Source organism: Pseudopodoces humilis, chromosome 5 (assembly GCF_049639895.1).
Source record: "Pseudopodoces humilis isolate 2021_Gansu_Grassland_sample_001 chromosome 5, ASM4963989v1, whole genome shotgun sequence".
In the NCBI taxonomy this organism is placed as follows: domain Eukaryota; kingdom Metazoa; phylum Chordata; class Aves; order Passeriformes; family Paridae; genus Pseudopodoces; species Pseudopodoces humilis.
Window position 1 is genome coordinate 1,122,017 of NC_142204.1, and position 26,971 is coordinate 1,148,987.

General features: G+C 47.1%; 1 protein-coding gene and 1 long non-coding RNA gene across 4 annotated transcripts in view; one reads left to right on the forward strand and one right to left on the reverse strand.

Annotated features, from left to right (window-relative positions):
- Positions 1-26,971, reverse strand: part of CACNA2D4 (calcium voltage-gated channel auxiliary subunit alpha2delta 4) — a 122,290-nt gene that overhangs the window by 65,236 nt on the left and 30,083 nt on the right. For all 3 annotated transcript variants that reach the window (XM_088055303.1, XM_088055302.1, XM_088055304.1), the window contains exons 13-26: positions 25,851-25,984; positions 24,989-25,006; positions 23,710-23,787; positions 22,439-22,519; positions 20,076-20,150; positions 18,960-19,046; positions 15,719-15,790; positions 11,488-11,549; positions 10,729-10,796; positions 10,567-10,612; positions 9,024-9,121; positions 6,717-6,810; positions 5,646-5,741; positions 3,127-3,254 (exon numbers count right to left, since the gene is read on the reverse strand). In XM_088055303.1, coding sequence (XP_087911429.1) covers positions 3,127-3,254; positions 5,646-5,741; positions 6,717-6,810; positions 9,024-9,121; positions 10,567-10,612; positions 10,729-10,796; positions 11,488-11,549; positions 15,719-15,790; positions 18,960-19,046; positions 20,076-20,150; positions 22,439-22,519; positions 23,710-23,787; positions 24,989-25,006; positions 25,851-25,984 — 1,137 coding nt within the window. The remainder of the gene's footprint in view (positions 1-3,126; positions 3,255-5,645; positions 5,742-6,716; positions 6,811-9,023; positions 9,122-10,566; positions 10,613-10,728; positions 10,797-11,487; positions 11,550-15,718; positions 15,791-18,959; positions 19,047-20,075; positions 20,151-22,438; positions 22,520-23,709; positions 23,788-24,988; positions 25,007-25,850; positions 25,985-26,971) is intronic.
- On the forward strand, positions 4,163-8,297 carry LOC148184246 (uncharacterized). Its single transcript, XR_015772503.1, has 3 exons — positions 4,163-4,232; positions 4,452-4,566; positions 8,016-8,297. It is a non-coding gene; the product is annotated as an uncharacterized LOC148184246 (long non-coding RNA).

Below are 26,971 nucleotides of genomic sequence, written 5' to 3' on the forward strand. Positions count from 1 at the left end.
ACAACATTTTAATTTTTTTATTTTGTTTTTTAAATTAGTTTATACTCTAACTTTTTCGCTCAGTGACTTAAGTAAACTTTTTAATTTACACACTCTAACTTTTAGGTTTTTTATTTAACTTTAACAGTTGTTTCCATGGTGTTATATGAAATTCAGTGTTGGATGTCAGAGCTAGGTATCAGAGACAAGGGCACACACTCTGTGCCTCAGACTCCAACACCTTTCAGCCCAAAACGTTCCATGATCCTGTGATAAAATGTAAAGGATTTTCCTCCTCGATTTTGGGCATGTAGAGCTTCTCTTCAGCCAGAGAGTTCTGCTCAGTGCACCATCTAAACTCTGTGGATAGAGGCGAAGCAGGACAGGTAATTCTGACAACACCTGCACAGCAAAGGCCAGGCTTATGTTTGACTCTCAAGCCAGGCCAGCGTTACAAACTGCAGGCACAGCAGTTCCAGCTGCTCCCAGAGTGCACTCCATCTCACAAACAAACTCTTCTGGGACTTTGCTGCCTAAACTCCCAGGGTCTCCCAATTATCCTTGAGCTGCTGCTGTAAGGTCCTGTAGGTCCTGTAGGTCCTGTGGCACATCTGCCAGCCCTGTGCAGATCTCTGAGCTCCCACAGGGCACTTAAAATCACATGGCTGGGTAGGCTCATGCAACTGAACCGCAGCTCTTTGTCAGTGCAGTTGTTTCAGCCTTGCCCATGCAGCAGATGTATTTTTTTTTTAAGTGATTAGATTATCTTCAGCTGGGGCACCTCTTTGGGAAGTGCCAGGACTGGACAGAAGGGCAGTCTGATCTATGAAGTGTGCACCTGGTTCCCTCCTTGCATTCTCTATGGAAATCTCTTGCTTAGACAGATGGGTCAGGGATTCTTTCCTTCCCCACACCTCCAGCGTTTGTTACTGCTCTCCATGTCTGCCTTCATCATTCTATGTGTGTCCAGAGCACAGCTCAGTGCCTACCACAGTTTAGCCTGCAGGCTCTCACTATTTTGGTTTTGGTTTTTGATCAAAGGCAGATTAACCTGCTCAAGTGTGTCAAAAGCAATAAAAGCCTTGTGAAACAAATACTCAGCTCACACACCTCGAGCATGATCCTGCCTTTATGGTGAAACTCAAATGTCTTGTTCGAGGATGGGATAAAGAGGCAAAATACACTTAGGATCTCTAGGAAAAAAAACCCCACCCAACACATGAAAAATCTGGGTTGCAAGAACAGTAGTACTTGACATGCAGAGGCTTCCCTGCTGTCCTTTTATTTCTGAGACTTCTGGACACTGGAAGGAGGTGCTGTGCATAAATGATTCTGATGAATTGCAGTTATTTCCTGCTGGTTTCCTCCCCAACAGAGAGCTCTTGGGGGTTTTCTTTCTTAGATGATTAGAAGTCCATCTGCCATGAAAAACCTCCTCTCACAGCAGGGGACTCGAAGACATGAAAAGGAGACTTCAGCATCTGATAGAATTTAATAAGAAACTGGGTGGCCTATTTTGGCTAAAATGTGGGGCAGCTCTGTTTCATCAGATGTCAAGGAAGGGCCTGGACTCTGCTTTGCAGTGAACCACTGGGTATTGTTTCCTGACCCTTTCCAGGCATATTGTGTGATCCCATGGATCAGAGTCTCTCTGAGCCCAGCTGCTCATCCCTAAAGACTAATAATCTCCCTTACAGTTTAGGGTACGAGGTCTTCAGGGCCAAGTGCTACCTCTTACAAGGTGCCTGCAGGGTTTCCAGGTGAGTGGGGTCCTGGACTTGACCAAAGCTTCTGACCCACAGCTGTGTAAAACAAAGAGCAGTGCCAGCTACTTGTGCTCTGTCTTTATCCAAAACTAGCTGTGACTTCTAAGAAAGCCAGGGCAAGCCACAGCCCCAGTGTTCAGGCAGCAGTGAGTGCTGTGGCCTGGGGAACGGCTGCCCTAGGAGGTCCCACAGGGTGTCACTGCCTGGTTTTCCAACCCACTCTCTATTCCAAAGAGCCATGGCTTGCAGGGGAGTAAAAGGTTCCTCTTGCCATCTCTCCCCCTCTCTCCACACTTGCCTTTTAAGTGAGATGTAAGGGTGCTGGGGAGAGAGAGGCTTTTGTAGGTTTTGAGTATTTTCTCCTTCCATTCCTTTCCCTTCACATCCTGGTTCATCTCTTTCCTCCCAGGCTGGTTTTCTTCTCTTTGCTACTTGCTTTCCCACCCACCAGACTCCCACCACTGTGCCACAAAAAGCTTTAACAGCTACAGTGCTGAGCTCTGTGACAGAGATGGAGAGCTAGGGGCCAGGGAGGAGCACAGAGGAGATTTCTGCCTTCTGTGGAGGAGTCTCACACGAATATTTTGTTTTGCTTGCTTGTTTTTAGGCTCTTCTGCTCTCTTCCAGCCTTTGAGAGGGTCCTGGCTGGCCCTGCATACTCACAGGAAACAACAACCCAAGCAAGAGATACTGAAAAGCCACTCCTTGCTTTCCTCTGGCGTTTGAACTTTGCTGAGAAAGAGATGCCATGTTCTAGTACTAGGATTAGAAGGATGCAGGCCACCAATGCTATGGAAAAGTCTTCCCCTCCACCCTTTTCCATAACAAACCCATCCTTTCCTGCCATGGAAAGTGGTGATGGAAAAAATGACACCCTCTGAACTTAGGCTTCCTGACTGTGTGCTGGTCCCTCACCAGTGCCAGCTGTTACTGCTGTGCAGCAGGGCTGATGTTGCTCCCTCCCGAGCCTGGCCGCACCCATGTGTCTCATTCCCTCTGCCATACCTTTCCTGTTCCCTTCTCATGTTCCGTGTGCATTACAGCCCCACCTTGTATTCCTCCAGCTCCTGCCTCCCCAAACCTTTCCATCTACCCAAGCCCTGCATTTCCACTTCCATTTCCATCCTTCTCCTCCTCTGTAGCCCTGCGTTACTCGCTCCTGCCTGCCTTCCCCGCAGCTCCGTCTTCCAGCTGTCATCAGCATCCTGGCCATGAGCTCTCTGCCCCTCGCTGCTGCGAAGGAACCTTGCCAAGAGGGCAGGTGTCAGCACTTCCCACTAGGCGGGATAAAGGGGTCGGGATGGGCGCCGTGTGGGATGCAAAGCGTGAAAAGCCTTTTTTCTCTTTCTCCCTGCCTGCTCTGTGTTCAGGCTGGGGTTACCTGAATCATCTTCCGAGACAATGCTGTAGATGAAGCTGCCGGGGGGATGCTCGGCCGCCCTGCGGTACCACAGAGGGAAGTGGTCCATGGTGAAGATGCTTTCCTTGTCCTTCTGTGTCAGGAATTTCCTGCCGGGAGAAAACACCTCGATCAGGGCGCGGAGGAGCGGCAGCCCACGGGCAGCGGGACACCTGCGCCCGCACCTATCACCCAGGGTTTTCCAGGGCCGAGGGCAGGCGGTGCGGCCGCTGTCCCCCGCTGTCCCCCCGGGGCAGGGCCGGGCCCTCGCTCGCTCCTCAGGGGCGGCCGCGCCCCCGCGCCTCCCGCGCCCGCCGCCAGGTGCCGCTGTTGGCCCGGGCCAGGCCCGCGGCGGCGGCCCCGGGCGGGCTGCGGGCTCTGAGGGCCGGGAGGGAACCGGGGCAGCACTGAGGGGACACCGGGGCTGCACTGAGGGGACACCGGGGCTGCACTGAGGGGACACCGGGAGAGCACTGAGGGGACACCGGGGCTGCACTGAGGGGACACCGGGGCTGCACTGAGGGGACACCGGGGCTGCACTGAGGGGACACCGGGGCTGCACTGAGGGGACACCGGGGCAGCACGGAGGGGACACCGGGAGAGCACTGAGGGGCACCGGGGCAGCACTGAGGGGACACCGGGGCAGCACTGAGGGGACACCGGGGCTGCACTGAGGGGACACCGGGAGAGCACTGAGGGGACACCGGGGAGCGCTGAGGGGACACCGCGGCAGCACTGAGGGGACACCGGGAGAGCACTGAGGGGACACCGGGGCAGCACTGAGGGGACACCGGGGCTGCACTGAGGGGACACCGGGGCAGCACTGAGGGGACACCGGGAGAGCACTGAGGGGCACCGGGGCTGCACGGAGGGGACACCGGGGAGCTCGGAGGGGACACCGGGAGAGCACTGAGGGGCACCGGGAATGACACCCCGCGAGCAGCGGGGGCAGCAGGCTGGCTTGTGGCCATTTAGTTACTGCAGGGGATGGGGAGCAGGTGAGGAAAGGGGATTAGGAAGGCTCCTACGAAAACAAGCGGCTTGTCCCAAACGAAATCTGGGTACAGATTGAAAGAGGGGAAATTTAGGTAAGATACTGGGAAGAAATCTTTTACTGTGAGGATGGCGAGAAGCTGGAATGGGTTGCTGAGGGAGGTTGCGGATGCCCCAGCCCTGGCAGTGTTCAAGGCCAGGTTGGATAAGCAACTTAGTCTAGTGGGAGGTGTCCCTCCCCATGGCAGAGTGGGTCGGGAATAGATGATATTTAAGGTCCATTCCAATCCCTTAACAAATTCTGTGATTCCTAGAGAGGCAGGAACTGAAGTGCTTGAGCAAAGAGGTGCTTCTGAAGGCATGAAGATGTGTCCTGGGAACATGGCATGACAGGCAGTGGGTGCTCAGGACAGACCTCACGAAAATCAGGTAATTTGCTTCCCTGGAGGTTCATACAGCTTGCCTGGCAAATCCCTTTGTTTTCTGGCTCTTGTTTTGCTGTATGTTTTGACCTAATGATAGTTCCTCATTTCAGGGGATTGCAGAATATCTCCTGTGGGATATGTGGGGGTCTGTTACTGCAGAGTGGTGACTGTGATTGTTTAAAGCATTGAACGCTGTTCCCAATGAGCAGTGGGGAATCAGGAATTGTCACATTAGCCTCCTGCAGCACACAGCATTTCTCCCTTGCTGCCAGAAACTGACTACTCTGAATTGTTCAGCCTGCCTCAAACACATGAAGAGTGCCACCTTTCAGGCACAGCAGAGCTTGAGTGTAGGATTCGTGTTTGGGGAACTTGGGGACAGTGAAACAGCTGCCAAGAAGCTAATGACCACCACCCACATGGTCCCTTTCTGTTCCATCTGCTGGTGTGCCTCTGTGACCTGTCCTTTCCTACACCAGCATGCAGCAGCCTGCGTATCCAAAATGCAACAGAATGCAAACTACCCTTTCCACGTCAAAGCCCTTCAGTGCACACACACTTCTGCCTTGAGGGAGAGGACAAGAGAGTGGATGGGATGTGACAGATGTCAGTCACATCGCTTAACGCCTCACTGCAAGGCACTGGGGTGCTGCTGCCATGTGGGCAGGGTGAGAGGCAGAACAGCATAAATCTGGAAGAGGAATTGAGACAGAAAGATCAAACACAGCCAAGCTGGAATGTTGCTGGGGCACTGGAGTGCAGAGGCTTTGCGCTGCAAAATGGTCCTGGGGATATGTAGGGACTGTGGGCATTTTCTGTGTCAGCTGACTGAAGTCAGGGAATGGTTGAAGGGTTTCATTCAAATGAATGCACTTTGGGACTGTATTTTAAGAAAAACTCAAAAGAGGAAGGACAAGAAGAAAAAGGCCTCCTACCCTTATTCTGTGAATCAGCATTAATGCCATCAAGGTGTTGCTTCTTTCCATTCTGTCTCCCCAGAGGCATTTCTAAGGCTGGTGGTGATTTCATGCTCCCCCTTCAGAGACACTGACAAAAATGCCTTGATGCAGTTTAAGGACTTACTTGTTGGAAATCTTCTCAGAGCCCACATACAGGGCACTCCTCATGAGTCCAGCCCGAGTGCCCAGAAACGCAATCTCAATGCCTGCCTCGGTGTCCCTGTGCAACAGAAACACACAAGCAGAAGCAAACAGTTCTCACAAGAACAGCCACGATCCCTGCCCCAGGCTGAGAGCCTTTCAAACTTGAAGACACATCTGGAGACCTGGTCCCAGGTTCATTTGCAATAGAACCCATTTACACCAGGAGTGATTGCAGCTTCTCCCTGCTAATGGCAACAGGTTGTTACTGGCTGACAACTGGCAGGTTTAAGACTCGTGCTCAGACTTAAACCTTTGAAGTCTGCTTATTTCAGTCTCTTTTAAGTAAGCCATAATCTCCTCTGCCCCTGCTAGCCCTGCTCCAGGCTACTCTCACAAGGCTGAAGTGCAGGAGAGGAACTGCAGAAGGAGAATGGCTGGATCAGAGATGCAGAGGATGGCCAGGGTAGCAGAATGTGACCAAGGAGTTGGTGTAGCTATTTAAAGCTGTGCTGATCATTGGGGGTCCTAGCAGGATTGTCACTGTCTCAGTGTCTGTTAGCATAGGGATACAGGGAGCTGAAACGGGGACAGGAGTCCAGTGGCCATGTGTATCTGTAAGTGACACGTTGTCTGCTGAAAGAAGATCTGTGGGATGTGATACAAGACACCACCAGCAACAGGTGCCTCGCTGGAAATAACAAAATACAAAGTTGTTTACTGAAGCCAGCCTGTCCGCTGTCTTCCTGAGGTTCAATCTGGAGGCACCACCAAGAGAGACAAGACCAAACTCCCTTTTCTCCACCAGAAAAACCCTCACCAAACTAAAGACTCTCCCGAGGAGGCCCAGCTTACTGGAGTTCACTCCTGAGAGACACTTTTCAATCTATTTCTAAAGCAATGATGCTATTTATATCTGTGTTTTGAGCTATTGCTACAGTTTCTTGTATGCTGTGCAGAAGTTTGTGACTGTTTCAGGCACTGCATAAGCCCATAGCATCTGGAGATGCATCTTCAGTGGTGCTCTATCCACATTTATATCTCCTACACTTACAAGGACATGTTGAGGGCTAATGTTGTCCAGTAGGCCTCCATGGGGGCAGTGACCACTGCATCGAACAGCACTTCCTGGACCAACTCCTCATCACCTACAGAGAAAAAAAAGATAAACAAAAATCAGGAGAGAAAGATGTGTTTTTCCCTAGAAAACATCTTTTCTTTTAGAGAGTCTCTTGGTAAGGAGCATCTGCCTATCCAGGACAGGGGATCAATGTGGCACAAAAAAGAGGCCTCCCATTACAGGGCAGAGAAGAGGTCCTAACACCTGGGTGGTGGAAAACACAAGAGTAGATGTTAAAGCCAGGATCACAAAATTACACAATCAGTGAGCTTGGGGAAGACTTCTGAGATCTCCAAGTCCAACCTATGACCCAACACCACGGCACTCAGTGCCTCCTCCAGTCTTTCCTTACACACCTCCAGGGACAGTGACTCCACCAGCTCCCTGGGCAGCTGTTCTGAGTACTAATCACCCTTTGCTGTGAAGAATTTCTTCCTAATGTCCAAAATCATCAGACCAGTTCCCCTGCAAACTCTGTGGAAGGGTGGTGCCCACACAAGTATGGGCAAGTGAGAGGCTTTCAAATGAAGTTATTCATTAGACTGTCACTTAATTATTTTATTGAACAGGCTGTCCACAGCTTTTGCTTCAAATCTCTGCCTAGACCTTTCTTCTGGGTATCCTGTAGAGAGGATTCCAGCCAACACCTTCCACTCAAGTAGCTTCCTTCAAAACCACTAGAGACTTTCTTATGGCCTCTCCTCTGTCCCTTTGCTCACTGGCTTCTCTGTTAGCCCTCCTTCCTTCCTGTGAGCCACAAAACATTTTCCTGTCCTGGTTTTCACCAGATGCTCAAGCCAGTCCAGGCTACCAGTCTAATCCACTTTGGACTGGAGCTAAGAAGTGATTAGGGAAGTTCAAGGTATGATCATGTGCTAAACGACATGCCCCAGAACCCCATTTCTGTGACCTGCTTTGTTTCTGTATTGCCCTCCTTGCACTAATCTCTGAGAACATGTTGCAGAAATGTCCCTTTCAGTGCTGTTCTAGATGGAGCCACCCCACCCTTTCAGTGTTTCTTGTGCTGAAACTTTCTGGGTTGATGTTCCAGGTGTCCCTTAATGTTTTAACTCAAGTTCTCCCAAATTTCTTTGTCACAGATCTCAGGATCCTTCTCTCCATAGCTGCTGTTATTCAAGCCTCAAAATCAGAGCCCACCATGAGATTTTTCCCTCTTCAGGACCCCATGTCTAGGATTCACGTGTTCAAATCATATTTGTTTTTCCTCCACAGCACTTCCAAGCCTGCATATTTCTCCAAGTCAGCTCTCCTGAAACTTTCCTCCTCCCTGGCCTCTTCAACTCATACATCTCTTTCCAGCCTACTTCAAGGACAGCCGGGAGGGGTCTGCTCACATTGTGCAAGAGAGGAAGGATTACTGGATTTTTACAAGATTCCCATTCTTGCACCTAAGGTTTGTGCCTCTCAGGTGCAGCATTACATGCAAAAGCTTGTACTTGGCTCAACTAAGGGGGCTGAAGGACATCCTAAAACCAAACTACTGTAAAGAATTCCCATGCACAGCTGCTCATCTCTGCCCCCTGACAGAGACCACTCTCCAGTGGTGCTGTATCAGCTGCAGGAAAATGGGACCTGGTGCAAGGGATGAGCAGCAGGGGGAGCAGGAAAGATAATAATCCTGTAATCATTTTTTTCTTCTGGATCAGTTACCTGCTGTGTTTGGAAAACAAAATTAATAATCCTTGTTCTGAAAGAACCAATCTCTCCAGAGGGCACTGTGAGCCCTTGGAGGATGATGCCTGGTGTCCCAGGGAAACAGAGTTGTCTCAGCACTTTTCCCGGCTTCTCCTGCCTTTGCCCCCTCTAGGCCAGTCAGTTTGTCTTAAATCTGGTGTGCAGCCCTTGCCAAGCTCTTTTTTCTTTTTTATTGAAGCCTTCCACTTTCCAGTATTTCCTATGCTGAGACCTCCAAAAAAGTTGAATTATATGTCAGCTTTGAAATGGAAAAAAATCTTCTGACAGAGACAAGGAGGTGGATCCTCAGCTCATTTCTACTTGTGAATTAACCTGGGGCTTGAGTTCAGTCTCCACTTGTGAATTAACCTGGGGCTTGAGTTCAGTCTCCACTTGTGAATTAATCTGGGCTTGAGTTCAGTCCTGCCTGTGTCAGCAAGTGCCACAGGGGCTCAGTCTGACACCAATCAGTTTGTCACAGTCCCCTCTCCCTTGTGATGGGTACAGGAAAACCCCAGCGGGGCACTTGCAGTGCCTGGGACTCACATTCCAGGTCAGGCTCCTCTCCAGTGAGGAAACGGATCACAGCCTCCAGCTGGCTGAGCTTGCGGTGGTCAGGATCGATGTCGGTGATGCAGTAAATCCTGGTGGGAAGGGGAGAAGAAATCCAAAAAGGCAAAGAGAAACCACAGTCAAACAAATGCTCCTGCATGATAATAACTGCAAAAAGAAAGCCAGCAAGAAACCCTGCTCTGCAAAGTCTTTACCATTGCTGCGTGTTGTGCCCACTCTATATTGAACAGTGTGGCTGAAAGTCAAACCCAAACACCAATTAACCTGACTGCTGTGCTCAGGAGGGTTTGCTGTGCTCTCCAGCATAAGCTCCCAATGCAACAGAGCTGTTCCAAATCTGCCAGCGGTTTCCTGGGTGATGCTGTGCAAGATGTGTTTGTGTGCCTGTACAGGCAATAACAGTGTGATGGAGAGACCTGAAAAGCAGAGGGTCATGGGTAATGTGAGACCAGACCAAGAGGAGAAAAAATAAGAGACAGAGGAACAAAATGTGAGGTGAGGAGTGGTCTTGCAGTGTGGTATGGCGACAACAAAAGCTGTCCCACGGGGACACATCTGCAGGAGCCTCAGGACACAGTTTGGGGAGAAGTGGACGAATGTATTAGAAATGCTCTGTGCTATAAAGGAAACCAGCCTTGTAATCCTGCTCCCAGTTTTGACCGCTCCATTGTCAGGACAAGGGAGAGGAAGGGGTTATAAGAGAGAATTAAAACTCATAAAGGGGCTGAAAGGAGTGATTTATGAGAAAAGTCTAAGAGAAATGAATATGTAAAGTGTGGTAAGCTGACACCTGAAGTCAGGAGTAGAAGGAGAAGTCGCTGTTTGTGTCTCAAATGTGCTGCTTGTGAAACTTGACAGTGTAATGAGAGGTGAGAAGGGGTGCAGGGCTGCTTGAATATAGTTATTTTGGCTTTGGTACAGCCTGGGTTCATGTGACTGAGTGGGACTGAATGTTGGGTTCATGAAAACCCCAAACCTCACAGCAATAAATGGAAAGTGCCGTGCTTCACCCTGTTTCAGATCCAAACCAAGCAAAACCATAAGTTCTGCTTGCTATTGAAACAGGGGTCATAAATCACCTCCGTGTTCACTAGAAGTTAGGTCTAGGCTCAGTTCAGATGGATGCCAACCAAAAATAAACTAGGATTTAAAAAAGCACTTCAATCTCTCACCGAGCTTGCAACAAAATTCCCTAACAGGTCTGACATAGTGTAGGTTTTGTAAGACAATTCTGAGCAACACGAGGAGGAACAAAGTAAGTCTGAGCACAGATGACTGAGGATACATCTCAGCTGTTTCTTAGGAGAGGAATGTGCCAGGTCTTGGTGGGATCTCCCAAGGGAGGAGGTGAAGCTCAATTGCCTGGAGACAATCAGGTCTTTGCAGGTACAGCCCCTGAACAGCATTGCTTTTTCCCTGGGCCACAGAGGGTGCTGAACTCAAACCAGATTGCTGGGAACTTTGCCCAAATACCATGACAAAGTCCTGTGTCACTGACAGGATTTCCTCCACTTACCATTCATTTGCTAAAGACAGGTCTGGCTGGAGCAGGTCGTGCAAACCTGAAAGCAGAGAGCACATGGGGTATTCAGTGAGGAAGCAGACAGACACATGCAGGCTCTGAAGGAGAAGTGGTGACATTCAGAATAGCTCCCTTGTCCCTTCCAGAGGAACCCACCTTCTTCCACTGAAGTGTTCCCCAGCAGAATGTACTCCCCGTGCCCCCTGGACAGCACAACACCCAGGCTGCAGGCAAGAAGGAAAATAGAGGGCTTGTCAGCAAGGAAAGGGGTCATTCCCTGCACTTACAGCCCTTAAAGACATTAACTCCCTCCACAGCTATTAAAGAAAAGAACATAATCAGAAGAGGATTAAGTGAGATCTGACTTCAGCACAGGGAGCTAAACAACCTGTCTGTAGAGCTATGAGACATTGCTGGGGACAGTTTTTTTGGCCAATATTGTAGGTTCAGGTCAATGATAACATCTCTCAAATCTCTGCCAGTTTCAAACCATTTCAGCTGGGGGAATAAAACCAACACCCCTCGCTCCCCTCTTCCCCCACACAATTTGCTTCATTTGTCATTTGTTGTTTTATAATTTTCAGTGCACAACAATGTTGGGGTTTTTTAAAAGCCATACACCAGAACTGTATACTGTATTCAGTGGAAATGAAAATTTAAGCTGCCTCATTTCTCTGAAATGAAACAATGTGCTTTACCTAAGGTATAGCTTTCAGACTCTGAATTTCAGGTAAATCATAGTATTCCTTTTGAATTTACCCCAAATAATATTTTAATGTCGATAGGAACAAAGAAGTCAGTTATTCCTACTGCTCTACTCATGGCTTTAGCAAGATTTATGAAGAGAAGGGATTGATCTGCTGTCCCTGATCAGACTTCTGATACACTGTATTGGTGCCACGAGTCCTTGCTCACCTGAAGGGTGTGCCACTGATGTCAGTGAAGAAATAATCATTGGTGAGGAAGAGAACCCGTTTCTGAAAGAAGAGAATGAATAAGAGAGACCATGAGGCAGAGAGAGCAATGATGGGGACCTGGGATGATGTCCCCAAGGCTGAGCAAACCAACCCCTCACACCCTGCTAGGGCTGCCTGGAGGCTGGCATGAGTGTCAGTATTCAGCATATCCAGCACCTCCAGACTTTCAGGATGCAGGCAGCCACTCTATCTTTCCAACAAGGGCTTCAGATAAACCCTTCTTTGTTCCAGGGCTGCACCGGCTGCAGGAAGGGCTGGGGGGAAGCTGCCCTCCCTCTTGCCTCCAAGCACACGTGCTGGGGCCCTGCTGCTCTTCTGCTCTTCCCTGACAGCTCTGTACATCATCATCATCATCATCTCCAGCAGGAGGGGGGCTCAGGGCAGATAGGAAGGAGGGGTGGAGTTGAAGGAGAGGCAGAATTACAAACCTATCCTCTGCGTGGGTGGGCAGCCAGGGCCAAGTCTCCCCACTCCTGTGGGAAATGCTGATATTCCTGACATTTACTTTCACGCCAAAGTGGGACAAAACGTTAGCATATTCCAATTTTGTTAAAAAAATCAGTTAAAAAAAATTTACATTTTCAATTTGGGAGAAAAGTGCCTTTTCAAATCCAAGCCATTTTGATTCGCACGCAAATATTTTTTTTCAGACTGACATTTCAACTGAAGACATTTCAGATTATTGAAAGCTGCTTCAGAACTTCATCTGTTTGCCAGACTGGCCTTTTCCTGTAGGAAAGTGTTGATTTCAGTGGAACGCTTTTCCAAAGGAGAAAAGTTTCTGGAAAGTTTCTATCCAAGCCTTATGCCAGTATATGAACCCTAATATGTTTAAAATCCTAGAGCCAGTCTGAGAATGAGGTGAGAGGATGTGTGTGGGAGACAGGGGAGCAAACTCAGAAAACTCAGTGTTCCCCAGGGAAAGCCTGCTCTAACCTGCTCGAGCTGAGCGGCCCTGGAAGTGGAGCGAGGCGCAGAGGCTCCAGCTCCACAGTGTGCACCAGGTTTGTGCTCAGTGTGCTGACAGGGATGGGGATATCATTAGGTGTGATGGGCATTCAGGATGTTGTTAGCTGAGGTGCTGGCAGGTGGCTTAACCCCTTTCCTCCTCTCTCTCCATGCGTGGCAACCCTACTGCTGAACAACAGCGTCTTCTGCTGGGCCAGGACCACACAGAATCACAGGATCATTGGGGCTGGAAAAGACCTCTGAGATCACCGAGCCCATCCTTTGACCTATCACCACCTTGTCAAGCAGACCATAGCACTGAGTGCCACATCCAGTCACTTCTGAACACCTCCAGGGATGGTGACTCCACCACCTCCCTGGGCGGTCCATCCCAATTTTTAAATAGCCCTTCCCATGAAGTTATTTCTCTTAGTGTGCAGGATCTTCCAGAGGGCTGTGACACCCCCGAAGAATATCACTTGGTTGTGGTTTGGTGGCTGTGGGTGGTATAAAAGGTATTAACCCTTCCTTTTCTTGCCTGTCTGATCCAATGATGGAGGCGGGGAGGCACAGGAAGGACCTGGCAACTACTCTGAGACCTTTTCCTTTAGCAGAGTTTGTTTTGCTCCTTCTTTTTTCCCCTGACCTGCCCCTCTTCTGGTGAGTGCTCAGCCAGCCCCAAGACAGCTGGAGGCACTGCCATGGAATGGAAGAGGAGCAGAGGCGCCCTTGAGCCAAGTGGGGCTGAGGATGCTCAGGCAGGACTTTGCCACACAGCGGGGATCAAGGGAGGAGAACATGGGCGTGTTGGCACAGTGACAGGGGGCTGACTGCCATCCCCTGCAGTCTGGGAACAGTGGATTGCCAGACTGGAAGCTGTGCTAGGCATCCAGGCCTGGCTACTGCCATTACCAGAGGTTTGCCACAACTCCTAGCCGTGTCCTCTCTCTTTTGCTTTCACAGTCACAGCCCTTCTGTACTCAAGCTGCAAGCAAAGGAACTTCTGCCCCTAGAACTCTCTAACAACTGCCTCCTGTATTTGTTCCTTATTTTTTCCTCTCTATCTCTGTTCTTGATACCTTCCTGATATCAATGGGGTATCAACATTTACGTGGCTGACAGAATAATTTCTATCCCCTTCACTCACGTCTTCTCTCCACAGTCTGGCCGCCTCATCCTCTTTGTTTCAAGGCTCTGTCAGCACTTTCTTTGTTTCAATGCTGCTCTGCTTCATCAGCTAGCAGAGTACAAGTGGGAATTACTAAGCTTCATTTCTGGTTTCCACCCCATGTGTATTCTGATAATAGTAAAACTGACACAGACTCAGCCTCAGTCCCCTATTGTTCTTCATAAGGCTTCCAGAGCTGCAGAATGAAACAAATAATATCTCTTTACCAAGGCTACTTTTTTGTTATCTTCCTTTTCCTCTGGGTAGGGGAGCAGAAGGCTGTCTCTAAAATATTGAACTAAAAGATACCATTGGATGACTCAGAAGAAGTTTTATTGAGGGTGCACAAAGGGGTTTAGCTAGCAAAAGAAGCAATCTAGACCTACAAAGAATAGCTTTTGCTCTAAAACCTTGATTACTTTTCTGATAGAATAATTAAGGTAATGGATGAAGGAAATAAAAGACATGCAATATATATGGGTTTATATAAGGTACTTGAAACAGCTTCTCATGAACTTTTATTCCAAATAATCAGTTAAAGTGAGCATAAATAAGATATGGAGGGAGAACCAGCTGCAGAACTGTAGACAAAAAGAAACAGTAAACAACAGGCCATCAAGGGAAGAAAATCTAATGGGAGGAACAGACTCTGCTTTAGCAGCCCTCCTGTACAGGGATCTATCTGCAAGACAAAATAGAACATTTCTCTGCATACTGAAAAAAGTGTCTCAGCAGCCCTTAAAATTAGAAAGGCTGGATGAAAAGGAGAAGTGGTTTCTGGTGGAAAAATGGCAACTGGAAAAAATAGCTAAGAAACACAGAAGTGAGGGCGGCAGTTCCAGCGCAGCTGTGGGAGGGAGAAAAAAAATGGAAGGGGCAGAAGAAAGGAGACTGGGGGCTCCCTGTTCAGAAATATCCTACTGCAGAGAATAGCTGCTCTGTAGAGAGCAACAGGGAAACAGTCACATAATTCAGTGAAGCCCTGGTACTTGGGCACCAGAAACGACAGAAGAGTCAACAGGAACTACCATGATAGCTGAAAAGTGTGCAAATATTTCAAATGCAGGTGTCAGCAATGCCCAGGAGAAGAAAAGCAAAGGCATCAACAGGTCCAGGAGAATTGCAAACACCAAGAACAGAGAGAAAAAAAATGTAGTGACAAGATCTAGCAGGGCAACCATTCAGAGGAAGCAGAGGGGTGTCTTCATTAGGAAATGGCCCCATTTCAGCAGTGCCTGTGCGCATTTGGTTTGTTGGAATTGGTGCTGACTGTGGCTTAGCATGGGAGCACTGAAAAAAGCTCTCTATAAAGGATGGAAAATTTTCCTGAAATATAGAAGACTTCTGGGCAGTGTAACTTGCAGGACTCTGGAATACTTCCTAACAGGAAATGATGAAAGCCAAAATCTTCGAGAGAGTTAAATAAACGTGAATGAAAAAGTACCAGTGAACATAAATGTACGAGATAATTTTGTACTGATTCCAAAGGAAGATGTATAACTCTGCCCTAGAGCTGGTAGGGAGTGTTCAAAAGTCTCCATTTCACCAGGACTTTCCATAAAATGTCTGCTAATATTTGCATAGAAATTTAATCCTGGACCTGGATAAAGGGAATCGCATTCTGACGAAGTGAGGGACAAAGTTTTCATGAGTGGTTTTGGGTAGGGAAAGAGGGTGGCAAAATAATCTCCAAATCTCCTTCTGTTTAAGTGAGTTCAGCATAGTCTTGCCCTATTCTAACTCTGGAAGAACTCTGATTCATTTCACAGCCCTATGAACAATGAACAGCATGCTTTTTGGCTTTGCCTGGACAGAGCAGGGAGCTGAGAGACATTTCCAGTACCTTTCTGAGAGCAGAATCTTGGTAGGTATAGAGCAGTGCTAACGATGCTCTCTCGTACACCTTTAGCACATGCATTATATATGTGGTGAAACAATAAAATCCTCACTCTCAGGAATGCTGAACATTAAAAACCACATCCTTTGTGGCTTTTCAGTGTCTACTTCCCATCCACTCCCCTGGTGTGACCTGAACAGAAGGATAATTTCTTACCCCTTTGTCCACGGGGACCTTCACATCCATGGAGAGGTAGCCTGTTTCCCCATTGATCATAGCACTTCTCAGCTGCAGAGGTGAACAAATTTGGTGTTAGTGTCTCCAAGCAGGGCAGGAATTAACAGAGCCACTTGTCATTAACACACAGGGGCTGGCAGAAAGAATCACTGTTGGTTCCCCCTCCTCCCTGGTTCTGTGTTGCTTTGTTTAGACAGAAATCCTGTTTGCAGTGATCAGAATCCTTGGACAGTCAAGATGATAAGTGGTACACAATAGTAATAGTTTATCTTGAAAGCTTGCTGATATATCTTTTAGCAAAAAGAAAGGATCTGGAATCTATGAAATTGCCAGTCCCAGTTACAGACTTCACTGTTTGGCAGCCAGAAATTCATTAGCACAGTGCTTTGAGAGCCTGGAAGAGGAGAAAACTGAGAAACCCACTAACTCCCTCAGACTGAATCCAAAGCTCTTTGACGTTTCTAAAACTGATTTATAAATTATAGGCTGTGTTCAGCACCACTTCTGAGGTGCAGCAAAGCAGCTGTTTAGCACAGCAAAGCGAGACTGTACGAGAGCCGGGTAGGCAGTGAGACCACTTCATTCAACACAGGTTCCAAAGGTAAAAGGTAATTTTCACAGTGACTCCCAGCCTCTTGCGAGAAAGATCCAGGAAATTTTTCCACAAGTACAGAGGCTTTGACTGCAGGTCCAGCCTGCCAGAGCATATCAAGTCTATTGCTTCAGGCTGTATAGAAAAAAATAAGTGGGAAGTAACTTACTCATTCACAAATTGTTTCCTTACTTCCAGAGACAGGCCTCCATTCAGGTGCTAGCCAGTCTCAAGTGCATTGGCTTTACAAGGCCACGCTTTTGTTTATTATGGCTGTTTGATGTGGGTTATTTACAGACCTAGAATATGAAGCTCATGTTTCCCAAGGCCCACATCTTGGAAATGAAAACACTGACTGGTACTATTACTCCTTTTTTGGCTAAGAGCGTTTGACCTTCTTCCAGAGCCTCAGCATACTCTCTGTTCTGGTCTGACAGCCTGCAGGATTTGCTATGGATTCTGGGTTTAGAATCATAGAATATCCTCAACTGGAAACAAGGACCAAGTCCAGCTCCTGACCCTGCACAGCATCATCCCAGGAATCTCACCGTGTGCCTGTGAGTATTGTCCAAACACTTCTTGAGCTCTGGTGCTGTGCCCGCTGCCCTGGGGAGCTGTTCCCAAAACACCCTCTGGGGGAAAAACCTTTTCCTGATACCCCAAGCCAAACCTGCCCTGGCCCAGCTCCGGGCCATTCCCTCGGCTCCTGTCACTGTCAGCACAGAGAGGAGATCGGTGCCTGCCCCTGTTCCTCTCTCAGGGAAGCTGTGAGTGCACTGAGGGCTCCCCTTGGTCTCCTCCAGGCTGAATAGACCAACAGACCTCAGCCACTCCTTGCCTTCCCCCCCTCCAGACCCTTGTCCCTTCCCCTTTTTCCCCCACACTGTGAATATCCCTGTGGTGCTTTACAGCAAGCCCAAGCCCTTGGGTGTTTTTCAGACAATGCCAACTTCCCTTTCCTGGATCTCTTTTTGCAGCCGGCTGTATTACACATCATTAGCACTTGGGCATATTTTTTCCAGCCTGAATGTGCTGCTTATCAGTGTTGCTGAGATTATACTGCCACTGATGTTGAGTCTGTCACTGATCTAATACCACAGCTACAAATGTGAGTGTTGAAATGTTGGCAGCTTTCTGCTGCAGTGGGTGTATCTCGAGAGCCTCTAGACTTGCTGAAGTCACACTGCAGATACGCTCACGTCACTAAAAGTCTCTGCACCCTCTGTGCCTGTGACCTTTCTTCCTTCTGGAAGATGCAGTACAGGAACACAAAGTGGCTTTTGTTTCTCATGCTGGTTTCATGATTTTTATTTTTTTTTGTCCCCTGGATAGTTTTACTCCGATTGCTTGTGGACAGAAACCTTACACTTGGTATTGTATTTGTGTTAGGTATCCGTGTCAGTTGGTCAGACAGGAACCCACTAGCCAAATAAATATGAGAGAAAAGCAAATTTCTTTCATTTCCCGATTTTTTTTTTTTAATAGCAAACTAGGCAAAGAGGATTAGCTCTAAAAGTGGCTCCAGTGAGAGAGAAAACTACAATGGGAGCAAAGTCCTATAAAAGATGAGTGAACCTACATAAAGCCACTGGCAACTTGTGTCTTGGTGCTCCCACTTCATGTAAAACATCTTATTTTTGTCTTGCTTTTCACGTTACATAGTTCTGCTGTGTTCCTTTTCTCAATTTGCCACTCTTCCACCTCCCAAATTCCTTTGATGTTGCCTTTCTACTTGGCCTACACTAGTGGTGGTGGCTACTTTGATCCTCTCGCTGCTCTGTTTGTCCTACCTGTTTAAGTGGATATCTATAGCATCAGATCCCTTTATCTCAGCAGTCTCCCCTGTAATCCAGAAGCATGTGTCTCACAGCTAATTCTATCTTACTCCAAATTCAGTTCTTATCTTAGTAATTTAAGTATCTATTTCCTCCTACTTCTGAGTAAAATAAAACCAGCCACAGAGGAACCTCTCTATATTCTCATTTTATCTGGGGTCCTGGATGTGCAAAGCAGCAGGTGTACACTGTTTCTTCTTTATCACTTGTTAATAATTCTGCTCAAAAGACAGTAAAAAAGGGCTTGATTTTTTTTTAATCTTTTCCCTTTGGTCAGTTATTGCTTTCAGTGCCTCCACACCTGTTCAATAAAGTGGTTTCTGGATTTTTTTCTCCCCAAGTGTCTAAGTCCTTTATCCTCTGTGTTCATTACTCTCTTGATGAATGTACTGTCTTGTTCTTGATATCATTAGCTGGCTGGCTTCAGCTGCATCTCACCTAGTGCACGTGTGGGTGACATGGCAGGACACTGCCACACTCCTGAACTCCTCTGGCTTTGTGTTAAGGCAGCAGTAGGGCCTTGTACACACAGACTGGAGTGTCCTCCCTGAAGCATCCTCCAAAGTGCCTCCTCCCAGCGCCTCTCCTTCTTTGCTCCGTGAGAAGGAGAACTCACACTGGGAAGGAAGACAAGCACTTGGTAGAGGAGCTTCATGCTTTGTCCTCTTGTAAACCACCCACCTCTCTTAGTCAGAGCCAGCCAGGCACACAAAAACAACAGGAGTGCCCCCCACACCTTCCACACAGGCACACAAAGCTATGAGAGTGGCTAAACCCACTTTCTGACACTCACTATTTCATCTTGGTCTTCCCACTCCACTTCTGAGAGATCTACGCTGTTGTAGTTCGGCTTCGGCTTCAGCTTCTTCCCTTCTTTATACTGGCATTAAAAAAAAAAAAAGAAAAAGAAAGAAGAAAAAGAAAGAAAAATATTCAAGTAAGAGGCTAGATCACTTCCTGAACTAACCCTTTAAGAATTGGTGTGCAATTTGAAAACAAGGGGTGTCTCATTTCTTCTCTGACTAGGAAGGCAGAGTTTGTGCGAGTGCCTTCTTGGTCCCATGTCATGTATTTCTTTATGCTGGCAGTGAGGGGCTAGGGGAGTTGCAGAGGGACAGGCTGCCCCAGGAGCAAGGGACAGACAGGAACACAGCTAAACTTACAGGGAAAGGCCTTCCTTCTCCTGAACAGAGCAGTACAACACCTGTGCTAGAGGACATGAAGTAGGAAACGAGGGTTCATATCACAGCAGCTGAAATTTTATTTCTCAGGAGGCAAAGCCTTTATTTTGGGGTTTTCAACCTTTTTTAAAAGGTGTTCCCATACAGGTTAACCCAATTGGGACAAAGAACAACACCTCTCTCATCCCATTGGTGGGACAAGAGGAAAAACACTCTCAGAACATAGTTTTGAGAACTAAAATCTTATTTACACAACAGTCCTTGAGAGACAAAAATTTCCCAAAAGACTTTCCCTTGGGAAACAGATCAGCCACTGAGAGCCTGAAACTCTCAACACCCTTGTGCCTTGCCCTGCCCTGGAAATCCAGCATGTCCCTTCTCTTGGCACACTGCAGTGACTCCCGGTGCCTGTGCTCTCCCTCTTTGAAAGGTAAAAAGCTCCCTTTTTGAAAAGCTGCCTTTTTGAAAAGCTGCCTTTTCACAGCAGCTTTCTCTTGTGGTGGCCACACTCATGCTTGTAGCTGTGAGCAGGTGGATTTGTGCTGACCAGCACATCCGAAATGTAAAATCACTGCGTGCCTGGGCGTCTCAGCAACGAGGACAGCTGGCCCCGGTGTGTTGGAGGCCGGTGGCCTTCACAGCTCAAAACCCACGAGGAAATCAGAGGAAGCACTGAAAGTCTCTGTGTTCAAGTCAGCAAAGGTTCCCAGATGCACAGCTCTACGTACCAAAGGACGGAGGTCTGGGTGTGACAGGATGTAGCCGTTGTTGGTGTTCAGGAAGGCGTAGCCGTGGACACCCAGCTGGAGAAGAAGGCATGAGAATAATCAGTGCTTTAGCTAAAAACACTGCTGTGTAATGGGTGCTGCTGATACCCTGGCACTGCCAATACTGAGAAACATTTTCCTTTTAAAGATATTGACCAGCAGAAAATGGAGTCCATCCCAAAGCGAGTATCTGTCTGCTCTGTCTGTGCTTGGATGCACAAAAGGATGTGCAGGTAGTGGGTTTGTGTGCACATTCAGAAAAGTTATCAGCAGCCAGAGGCAGACTGAGCTGTTGGCAGGAAATGGGCAGTGATGGACAGGAACAGTGGTGACAGCTCTGTGTGCCCATCCCCACCCTGCAGAGCAGTGAATGAACAAGTGAGGATCAATCTCACAGACGGCTGCCCTGGAAACACGGCCAGGCTTCAGAGGAGCTCTGCATTGTGTTCCAGTGTTGGCAAGACGAGACCTAACCCTGGCCAATTGAACAAGCCTGTAGTCTTAAAATGCTTTTTAAGGAATAGCACAGTCTAACAAGAGCAGACACTGGCTGACCTGATCTGCGAGAGATTTCTGAGAGAGCAATTACTCAGCTCAAGCCCATATATAATGCAACTTCCAGCTACACCCTGAATTGCTAAAAACCTGCAGGTAGCCTGTGCTTGCCAAAACAAGAGGTGTCTCAAGGAAAACAACAATGGATAAAGTTTCCATCTTCAAAAAAAATGTTGCAACTCTATTTTCCTATAGAGACAATCTTGGAGGGATAACGGTAGGGAAGCGAGGAGGCAAGTCATTTACAATCTGTGCATTCAGGGGATCAATTCTGGCTTTCTCACATCCCAGACCAAAACCTTGGACCGTGTTCTGTGTGAAGCAGTTTTTTGAAAAACAAACTTGGCTTAACTCAGTGTGGCAAGAAGGAAACCAAGACACTGGATCAGCAAATTTCTTTTTTGGCCTATTAAAGCTGAAATTTCCCAGCCCAGTAAAAGCACAATCATTAATATACAAACTCCAGAGGTCTGGAACTCTGGAACTGGTCCTTTTGGAGCCCACATGATAGGGAATTCACGTTGAGGATCCCAGGTTTCCAAACTGGTCTGCAGTTGGAGGAGTTTCTGAGGAGATGTGTCCTACCACTGATATAATGAAATCCAAACTTTTTTCTCCCTCCTTTCCTGGCACTGCATGGAGGAAAGAACAGTGACCTTCCTTAGAAAAATCATTGCCCTTTGAGTGACATGGGGAAAGGGAGATGAAAAGGCATTATTCTTATACAGAAAAGAATCATATAAAAGTTGACCCAAAGCAGGCAGATTTTCATGCTGAGTGCAGGCAGCGACACTCACAGTTCCAGGCTTGTCTGCAGGATCATTTCCTACAGCTGCCTGTTAATGCTCTGCCCTGCATCCACGTCTGGAAGCACCACAGAAATCCACAGCTTCTGACAGCACTTCCAGTGCTGTGAGCCTTCAGCAATCAGATTTTGGACAACTGCCTCACTGGTAGTAGTTGTCTGATGGTTATTTAAGAGAAACCAAAAACGTGAAATGTTGGCTCAAATTGCCAGATTTCATGGTGGTCTTTGGATGTGCTCGTTGTCTCCTGCTGTGCAGCCTGACTGGACAAGGGGTAACCGCCTGGAATTTACAGCAGAAACCAAACTGTGCATCTCTGGGGGAATTTTCTGCAGATGAACATTTTTTTTTAAGATACATTGAAGACAGAGCTAATGGAAAGTTTTTTGACTAACAATTCTGGCAAGCAAATACTCTATCCAGGTACAGCACAAAGCGAGTGAGAGCCAACTTTCTGTACACTGTCCTGCCAAGAAACCATCACGCTGATCTGGAGAAAGGAACCTCTAGGCATGACAGGAGAGTTGGCTCCCCATAATCCATTCAGCCCTCAGCTTTTCTGCTAAGAATATTGACAGTGAAACGAGTCCATTTGTTTTGCCAGCTGGCACGGCAACTCTCGTCCACTGGGAAGAGACGAGATATAAAACTTTAATTCTCCTAACACAGGCTGTCACCTCTGAGGGATCTGAGTTGGTGACCATCAGGATGCAAAGGCTCCGTGACCTTTTGCCAACCTACTGGATCACCCAGTCCTTGTGCTGCTGAAGCAGCCTAAAAGCTTAGTAGTGAATAATTTAATTTGTGCCATATAGAAACCACACACCACTACATCCAACAACTCTTTCCTTAAGTTCATAGCTTTTCCTACAGAGCTGGAAGTGATTTTTCAGTCATGCCCATGGAAGTGCCAGTAGTGACCTTGCTGTGCAAAGGAAGCCATTGCAATTATCTCAGTCTTACCTTATACCGTGGAGCAAGTTTTAACAACTCCCTCAGCGGTACATCAGAGCCCACCACACCCAGGAGAATGCCATGGGATCGCTTTAAAACAAAGGAGAATCTGTTTTCAGAAGGAAAACCTGGGCAGTTTTCTACCTGAAGACACGTAATTCTCTCTAGTAGTCTCTCACCCATCCCCTCTTGGCTTGTGTGAAAGTGGTTATTCCAAACCAATTCAAAACTTCAAAAAGTCCAAATTTCAGTGTTTATGGAGAAGAGTGTTTCTACACAACACTAGTCAGTGTTCACTGCTGTGATTCAGAAGGAACATAAAATCACTGAAACAAGTTCTGAGGGCAAACCCCTGCATTCAGTATGTTTAAATACCAAGAAAATAATGCAAACCAGCATGAATGGGTTGATAAATTGGGCCAGCTAAGTCAAATGCCAAATACAAAACGGTTAAACCAGAAAAAAGGAAATCCCTCCTCCAAGACATGGGGATCTGGTTGTTTAATAAGCATCTGGAGAGCACTATGGAAAAATTAAACACAGGCTCCCACTGCAGTGCTGTGCTAATGTGCTTTTCACAGGTGGAGAAGGCAGACAATCACTTGTAAGACCTGGATGAAGAGTTTATCCCTTGTACACCAATGCTAAGGTACCATTCTCCATTTTAAAAGGATGCTGAGAAATTAGAAATACTACAGGAAAGAGTGTTTTAAAGGGTTTCAAATCCCAGAGGAAATGCCCTTATCAAATCATTGAAATATTTCAATCTTTTTAATCTTATCAAGATAGGTTTGATTTTATGGCAGTGTAGAAAATGCTTCCCATGAGAATTTACTAAAGGGTACAGGCTTTTTAAGCTCAGGAAGCCATTATGACAGGAAGGTGAGGTCAGACAAATTAAAAGCAGAATTTAGACACCAGTTTTTCACTAAGAGATGGAGAGAGCTTGGGCCTGGATGTCTTTCTGCAATGCTTTTGCCAAAACCAGGGTATTTGGCTCGGCTGTGTGAGATGTAAAGGCCTGCAATAAAATGCAGACTAGACAAGGCAGTGATCTCTTCCAGCATGAAATTTCAGGGTCTGTAAACCAGGCAGGGTTTGAAACTGGAAGGGATAAAACAAGAAGTGTCATATTTAAGGGGTACTTTGAAGAAATGACGGATTATCATAAATGATCACCCATCCAGAGCTCTGCTGCCTTCCCTAACGGCTGGGTGTTGGTTCAGAGGCCCTCTGGCTACAGAACCCCGCAGAGTTCTCCCCCTTTGTGCCTCACTCACCGTCTCGTTCTTCTTGCTGAACACCGGCATGGCCACGGTGGTCATGAGCAGCAGGCTCTGCGCCTGCGAGGCAAAGAGCTGCCACAGAAACAGGAGTGTGTCAGCAAGTGTGGCACCCCAGGGAGCCCCATTCCCAAAGGTCCCAGGTGTGGGGTGCAAGCCACCACCTCCTGGCCTCCCAAGCCTCTTGGGAAACATGGCAGTGTTTTTAAATCCTCTGTGTCCGAGGGGGCTGTGGGATGGGTGCTTGCTGGTGTGGGGTGATAAGGATGGGGTGAACACCGGTGAAATGAGTTGTTTTAAGGAGGAGACAGGAACCTGTAGAAGTGGTGGCACAGTTTATACCCACCACTCCTTATGAGTGTAGACATGAACACTTCTATACAATGAGTGCAAAAAACACCAACACAAGCAGCAGAGAACAAAGCAAAGCAAATGTGAGCAAAATCACAAACACAGCATCAGCTACGCTGCAAACATATGAATGCCACAAATGAAAAACACCACAGACAAATATTTAAATGACACAAATACACACAAAACCTTGTTACAGACACTTGTTACTCAGCCATCTAAGCTCAGGGAAAAGAGACAAAGCCATGATTTAAACAGACACACTGGAGTGAGCTGTCTCTGTGGGGGATACAGGACATACATGTGTCATGGCTTAGGAGATGTTCCCAGTTCAACAGAGGACAGATGCTCTAAAAGCACATGAGAGGAGGTAAAACAGGCAAGCCATATACAAAGGTGTCTCCCAAACATGCCTAGCTATCAAAAGATTCTAATCCTTTGTTGCCAGCAGCATCACTCCTTCCACCTCTCGTTTGGTGGAGTAGCATGGCAAGAACTGACCTCCTGTCCCTATTACAGAGCAGGCTGGGAGATGTAGAGCAGCAAGTCAAAAATCTAGTCACTTGATGGAGGTTTGGATTTGGTCTCTTGTGTTACTTCTCTGGATGATTTTTTGTGTAATCTTCCCTTTCACAGCAACACTCACACTAACACACAGCAAGTAAACTTCTCTTGCACTTACTGGCCATGTTGAAAAAGAGATCAGGTGAACTAAGCCACTGCACAACACAGACAGCCCTACCTACTCTGAACCAACAGCACAGCTCTCCAGTACATCCAGCATTTCCTCTCCTCTTCCTGCCAGTGCAGGAGGCCTCTGAGTGCTGCAGCCCCCCTCTCCAGATGTACAGGCCAGCTGTGGCTGTGCAGGCTGGCACACACCGCTGGCACAAACAGCACACGCACAAAACACAGGGTGCATTACCTCCTCAGACTGTGGCAGCTGGTGGGAGACATGGATGAACACATAAATGAATACATGAATGCAGGAATAAATCAAACACAGGACAGGTTGGGACAGAGGAAGAGGATGGCAAGACAAGAGACAAGATGCAGAACAAAAAAGGTGCAGCAAGCAAATGCCTGTGGCTGCCTTGGGAAGCATGACCCCACATACACCAAGTGCCAGAGCTGGCAAGTCTGCTGATAAAATAAACTTCCTGGGTAATTAGTAGCATTTCTGGAGGCTTTGGTTAGTACACACAAGTACCATGTCCCAGCCCTCATTTGGCAGTTCATGGAACAGAAGATATCCCCACATCACCCTCACAGAGCCAAATGTTCTCCCACAGGGCAGGCCTGAGACAAAGCAGGGGCATTGGAAGTGCTGACTGCCTGCTCCTTTGCAAGGTGTCCTTTTCCCACTGGGCTGGGCTCAGGACCACTGTGGTGAGTCAGGTCTTGCTAGTTTAAGCAAGGAAAGAGTGAAATCTGTATCTTTGTAACAATTTGCAGTTAGCTACTGGGCTGGAGGAGATCAGGCTAGGTGACCCTACCCTGAGCCATGAATAATCTGTGGTGTGAATAATCCTTCAGAAGGTAACCTGCTTGCACAGAAGCACCTCTTTGGTGACATTGTGCCTGTGTGATTAGCCCTGGGCACCTGAGTCACTGCAGATTCGTGTCTGAGTCTGCATACACCCCTCAGCTCCAGGAGCGAGCAGAAAACCAATATTGTCTCACTAGAGCCAAAGACAAGTAATTTCTATCAGCCAACCAACTCCTGGCTTGTTTTGCCTAAATTTCAGGACTTGATTTAGGTTTTGGCTCGTGCCTGAGGTCCTTACCGCGCTGTCCATGTAGGCCTCGGTCCAGATGATGTCGTGGTCGTGGTTGATGACCATGGGCCGGCTGAGCACGTGCAGGTACTCCATGACGTTCTCCTGGACATCTGCCAGCGTGGAGATTTGGGTGTAGTAGCCTTCATGGAGAAACAGAGGTGTGAGTCGCTCTGCTGACTCCTAAACGAGTGCAAAGCTAGAAAACTGAGTGTCAAAGGCGCTGTCTACCCAGGTGGGTAATCTGCTCTTTGTAAAATGGGCCTTGACATGCCTCGTACCCAAAAGCATCTGTGGAAATCTAGAGTTTCAAAGCAGTGGTTGTGTTCTTCTAAAAATGCTGAAGCAACTTGCAGGACGAGACTCCTGACATAACCAGGTTTGTGCAAAGCAGATGCAAAGTGTTGCTTCAGGTCCTGGGAAAAACCTTCCCCTCATCAGACTGCCTTTAGTCTGGAGGGCCAAACATGCAAGCAAAGTTTTTCACCAGGCTACCCTCTTGCCCTGCCCTATTTTATATTATTTTATATTATTTTATATTATTTTATATTATTTTATATTATTTTATATTATTATATATAATTTCATATTATTTTATATTTTCCATATATTTTATATTATTTTATTTTATTTCATATTATTTCATATTATTTTATATTATTTCATATTATTTTATATTATTTTATATTATTTTATATTATTTTATTTTATTTCATATTATTTTATATTATTTTATATTATTTTATATTATTTTATTTTATTTCATATTATTTTTATATAATTTTGTATTATTTTATATTATTTTATATTATTTTATTTTATTTAAGACCAAATTCCTGTCTCCTCTCCCAGATTTTTTCCAGCACTCTTCAGTCTGCCTAGCTTTACATCCAAGGATGGCAACTACTTCCGTCAACACGTTGGAAGCAGAATAAAAAGTGCAAATTACCTATTTGCAAAGCTCTGTCCCTGCAGCTGGACCCACAGCAGTCTAAAACTACAACAAGGAGTACAGGGGAAGGATGTTCTCAAGTCACCAAAAGCTACTCAGAAGTAGCTGTTGGTTAGAAGTGCTAACACAGAGTAATGTCATGAGGATCCTTGTGTGCTGCTTCTCACCACAGGCATTG